Genomic DNA, 5,410 nt, shown 5'->3' with positions numbered 1-5,410 from the left:
TCCAGGGAAGCAGCTCCAGCTGCAGCCAGGAACACAAATGTTGTCAGCATTTGGTAAATATGTAACGGAGACCATAACAACTTAATGGATCCAAGGTGCTTCGTTAGCTCTCCCAGCAGAGGCAGCTCTAATGAAGGCTCCTGGCAGTGCTGCCGTCCCAGACAGTGTGCCCCTGAGAAGGGACTGGGATGAGCCAGCTTGGGAACAACTGCATGTCACCGCAGCATCATGGACTGGCTTGTGCCAGGGACCAGCGCACAGGGCTGTGAGGCATTGCCCACCATCATCATCTGACAGAATCCTCTGCCAGCATCTCCCTGGCTTCCCCAGCACCTCTGCCCCAGCCCCACAGCCGTGGGACCCTTCTGATGCAATTCCTGGGGCCAGAGGGACCAGTGCCAGGCATTGCTCCCAGAGCTGAGTCTATGTCCGTGCCAGGCAGCACCCAACAGGTGGATGGGGCTTGTAGCAACCTTGTCTAGTGGAAGGTGTCCCTGCCCATGGCAGGGGGTTTGAGATGATCTTGAAGATCTCTTCCATCCAAAACCATTCTGTGATTTTATGATGCTATAGAGCCCAGGTCCTAAGCATGCTGTACCGGGACTTCTGCACTGTCACTGCTACTCAGCCTGTGGTGCCAGAGCCAAGCAAACAATTCCCAGCACAGGGGCATGGTGAAGGCATTGGATGCCTGCATGCAGGAGTTCAGTGGCCCCTTTTGTGATGCCCAGCCATCCTGTGGTTGCAGAAAGACACAGGGTGTGTGTAGCCCCCAGAGCTCGATGCTCAGCTCCCCAGCTCCCAAAGTGCCTCTGTGCCAGGAGCATCCCTCCAGGCTGCTTTGTGTGGGCTCAGGAAGCAGGAGCTGTTGGCGATGTCTCTCAGGGCTGGTGGATGTTGGCACCCTGTCCTTGTCCCTGGGAACAGAGCCGACCTCGGGGTCAGTCACACTCCCACAGTCTGGGAGTACGGCACAGGCAGCCAGGGAGGCAGCAGAGGCTCTTGAGCAAACAGACAGATGCTTATCTCAGCGCCTCTTGAGTGCATCCAAAATGCTCTTTGTCCTCTGACACTTAACAGGCATCAACTGATTAATCCAGGTCAGAGCATATTTCTACCCGCTGACCCAGCGGTTGTTCTACTTCCCATGGGATGGGCAAGGCTAGCTTGGGGTGTGGCTCAGGCTGTCACCCACGGGCAGTGCTGGGCATGGGGCAAACCCTCAATGTGGATTTTGTGGAGTGATGGAAACCATCAGCTGGGAGCGATGGCTCCATGTGTCCCCAAGCTGCCAGTGTGGGCAGAAGTGGGGATTTGAGGAGCGGAGGGAGGTGGGGTGGTATTTGCAGGGAGACAGGACAGTGCCGTCACCCTGGTGTGTCAGAGAGGGGCTGCCACGGGGCTGGGACCCACCTCGGCACCTGTGCCACAGCCCCTCTCCTCCATTTGTCCCCGCAGCGAGTGCCGGCCTGCTGGAAAACTGCACAGGCTGCGTCCTGTGCTCTGAGGACAACGGCTGCATCACCTGCCACCACCGGCTCTTCCTGCTTATCTGGAGGGACGGCATCCGCCAGTACGGGATGTGCGTCCACACTTGTCCCCCAGGCTACTTTGGTGTGCGGGGTCTGGAGGTCAACAGATGCACAAGTACGTCCCGCGCCAGCCGGGATCCCCCTGCTCCTTCTCGTGCCCCCTGCTCCCCTCGCCACCCTGCGGGTCCCAGTGCTGTGGGAAGGGCGATGGCTTCATTTCCCACAGCATCCCTGGTGGCACTGCATCCAAGGGCGGCCGGGCTGGGGGGGCTTCGTCCCCTTTTTCCCTTGCCCAGAGCTGCAGCCTGGAGCCCGCAGGTTTTGGGTCCCCGGTGGGTGCCGGGGGTGCCCCGGGCTGTCCCGCTGACCGGCCGTCCCTCCTGGCAGAGTGCAGGTCGCCCAGCTGCGAGAGCTGCTTCAGCAGAGACTTCTGCATGAAGTGCAAGGACAAGTTTTACTTGTACAAGGGCCAGTGTTTCCGGCAGTGCCCCTCCGGCACTGCGGCACAGCCCGGCACCCGCGAGTGCCAAGGTAAGCAGCACCCGCACCCCGTGCCCGCCGCCCCTGGGGACGTGCCTGATGCCGAGGGGTCACCAATCCGTTCTTCCCCTGTCCCCGCAGAGACGTGCGAGCCGGGGCCGTGGAGCGAGTGGAGCGCCTGCACCCACGAGAGCCGGACCTGCGGCTGCAAGTGGGGAGTGGAGACGCGGGTACGGGAGGTGCCGGAGGCTGCCCGGGAGGAGGGGACTGCCTGCCCCGCGCTGCTGGAGACCAGGAGGTGCCGCATGAAGAAGCACTGCCCGGGAGGTGAGCACCGCGCCACCGGGGCTGGGGACAGCTTCGCGTTCCTCCAAAGTGAGCCCGAGGGTCGCTGCAGGAGGACGGTGGCAGCAGGGGTTTAGCAATGGCCGGCGAGCCGTGCTGTCATCTCCCAAGCATTTTGAAATTGTGGGTAAAGCTCAGGCACATGTGCTGAGCAGCCCTGGGGCTGGCTGCTCCCACCTGGCAGTCCCCGAGACTGCCTGGGACGAGCCAGTGTCCCCTTCCATTCTGGGCTGGGCTGGGCACTAGCATGAACCGCCGTGGTGGGATGAGGCTGCCGAGCTCCAGCTCCCATCCTGCTACGACGTGAAGGGAGGCTTTCTGCACCGCAGCTGTGAGTAAGGAGGATTGAGACACACACACAGGGGAGGTTCTTGCAAAAACCTCTGAGCTCCCCAAAAGCTGGATCGCTCATGGAGCAGGAGGGCATCACCCAGGGGATTTCTGATGGCCAAAGTTTTGAGAGACACTCCAGGGCAGAGTCCCCCTCCATGGCTCATCCAGCCAGATGTTCACTCGTGCTCCTGCACTTCTCCCCACCTCGTCCCCAGGCTGGGGGCTTCCTGGCTCAGGGATCCCCCCACCTTTCACACGCCAGACATGCTGCAGGGTCTGTCCAGGCGGTGCGTGCACGGGTGCAGGGCTGGCAATGGGAACCAGGACGTGGCTGATGTCATTTTTGGATGCAGGCATCTGGACTGAAGCTACCCTAATAAATCTCCACTTAATAACTGGCAGAAAGGGGGATGCATGAGATACCGATCTGTAGTGCCTGGCAGCAGATCTGAGCCACCGAGGGTTGCGGTTCGGAGCTGCGGGATCACTCCATGCTGTGGGATGAGCTGGCCGGCACCGCCAGCGTGGCGGGGATCAGAGAGGACAGGACTGTGAGGGTGGAGAAAAAAAGGATGAAGAAGGGGGGCAGCAGCAGAGGACGTGCGTGCTGGGCGAGGGCCATGGAGCCAGGAGAGAGGCTTCATCACAGCACCATCAATCATAAGTAATATTTTCCCGCTGACAGGGCAGAGGAGCTGATTCCCTTCTCCACCCAGGTCCCAACTCACATCTTTGGGGTGCCAGGTGGCATCGATTTTGAGAATGTTCCCCTCCCTTCTGCTCTGTGCCAGCTCCAGACCCGCAGAGCTGGTGACAGTTTGATGCAAGAAATTTAGTGTGGGAGGACAGGCTGCTCTGGAGCACTGAGTTCTGCAGCACCGTGCCCATGCCCAGCCCTGCCCAGCGGGTCCCACTGGCAGGGACTGCTGTGCCAGTGTTTCAGGGGCACCTCATCTTGTGAAGTGACTGGGAAGGCCCCCCAGAAAAGTGCTTGGCCTCCTGCCTCTGCCTGTGCTTCTCCTCCTGCAAGTTGGAAGCCCTGGGGCTATGGTGATGGGCTCAGGGGTTGGCAGGACTCTACTCTTGAGGCTGCTGTCTGGGAACAGCTTCAGAGACAGGCCCGTCCCCTGTCCAGCAGAAGGAATCCCGTGAGTGCCCCCCAAGCAGCCCCTGCAGGAGAGAGCAGCCCCTCCATGTCTCCCACTCCTGGGCAGGCTGTTCGGCATCCCTGCCACAGCAGAGCGTGCGTCTGCCCTCGCTCCCAGGCTCCTGCCCGCCTGGCCAAGTGCTGGGTTATGGGATCCAGATGCTGAAGGAGGACGAGGAGTTCACTTGATGCATCCAAGACACCCCAAGCCCAGGCAAGCCAGGGCAGGCAGCCGGACCCGACCGTGTGATGAGAGATTTGTGCCACCACTTCTGAGCCATCCAGGCGGCTGGAAGGGAAAAGCCGCCACGCTTGGCCATGGCACAAACCCCTCGCACTGCTGTAAATCTGCCTTGGGTGTCTGTCCCGCTCTCCAGACGCTTGGCGTGCGTGCCGTGCCCTCTCCTTTGTGGGTGGCAACTGTCTGGGAGATCAGAGCCGAGAAACAGCCAGGCAGGACAAGAACTGGAGCCCTCGGAAAGGGTTGGGGACAACAGTGCTGGCACACGCAGCACCAGGGACAGTCGTGGTCCCTTGTGTCCTTCACACCACTGAACCCCCCACCCATGTGACTCTAATTGGAGTGGGCACAGAGGGTCAAGGACAGACAAAGCTGCCCTGGTTTTGGGGCTACCATTCTGATCCTTAGCATGGACTCCCCTTCCCACTGGAGTCCATGGCACAGCAGGGTTTATCCTGAATCCCTGTTTCTTGGCGTCTCAGCACCAACACCTCGGCCAGCTGGAGGGTGTGTGGCAGCTTCTCAGGATGAGCAACAATTTGAGTCCCAACAGCCTGACCCTGGAAAGCTGACAGTGGGTTGACCTGGGATGCATCCAGGCTCCACCAGCACATTAGCTGTGCCACTGGCATGGGGACCATCCACATGCGGAGGGTATCCACAGGGAGAGCTTTAGCACCAATGCATGGATGCACCCCAAATGCCCAAATGCTCTCAGGGGCTGTCTGGGTCCTGTGGTGGTGGCAGCACCTGCCCACCTTCGTCTCCAGAGAGAAGGGAGGCGCATTCCCGCACCATGGCAGAGCTGAGCGTGGCTGTGCCGTGGCTTTGGGGTGTTGGTGCAGCTGCTGTCCCTCTCTGACATCCACAGTCCTTGTTCAGAGAGAAGCTGGGGTTTCTCCGGGCAGCTCCCGCTTTGGTTGAGCTGCCCAGCCCATTCCTAGGGATCTTGGGGTACCAGGATTTAGAGTCCAGCCACGGGAGATGTGGAGACAACACACCAGTGTCCTCTGCCTGTGCCACCAGCACACCCAGACCCCTCCACAGCCCCTCGCTGCTGTTTCAAGACCAGGAGAAGGCTCTGGGGTCCCGAAAATGAGAAACTGGGTCCAGCACTAACATCCTGAGGGAGAATGTGGGATCAGCACGCCATGGATGGGGCTCAGGTCGGATCATGTTGCCTGGACAATGAGCGAGCCCTCCTTTTCTCCTCCTTTTTTTGTTGCAGAGAAAATCGAACCCAAAAATAAAGGCAAAAAGCGACAGAAGAAGCCGAAGACAGAACGGCACACGGGCACCTAGCAGGCACCAGCACGGGAGCTGGAGCACTGT

At 60.2% G+C, this 5,410-nt stretch overlaps 1 protein-coding gene across 1 annotated transcript in view; it reads left to right on the top strand.

Moving 5' to 3' along the window:
* RSPO4 (R-spondin 4) overlaps window positions 1-5,404 on the top strand; it is a 7,173-nt gene extending 1,769 nt beyond the window's left edge. Inside the window, exons 2-5 of the mRNA XM_008634286.2 lie at window positions 1,459-1,647; window positions 1,920-2,063; window positions 2,154-2,339; window positions 5,307-5,404. Of these exons, the coding sequence (XP_008632508.1) occupies window positions 1,459-1,647; window positions 1,920-2,063; window positions 2,154-2,339; window positions 5,307-5,380 (593 nt within the window). The 3' untranslated portion in view covers window positions 5,381-5,404. The remainder of the gene's footprint in view (window positions 1-1,458; window positions 1,648-1,919; window positions 2,064-2,153; window positions 2,340-5,306) is intronic.
* Window positions 5,405-5,410: the final 6 nt, after the last annotated feature.

Source organism: Corvus brachyrhynchos, unplaced genomic scaffold, assembly GCF_000691975.1.
Source record: "Corvus brachyrhynchos isolate BGI_N302 unplaced genomic scaffold, ASM69197v1 scaffold10, whole genome shotgun sequence".
Taxonomy (NCBI): domain Eukaryota; kingdom Metazoa; phylum Chordata; class Aves; order Passeriformes; family Corvidae; genus Corvus; species Corvus brachyrhynchos.
This window is presented reverse-complemented; position numbering and strand designations above follow the sequence as displayed.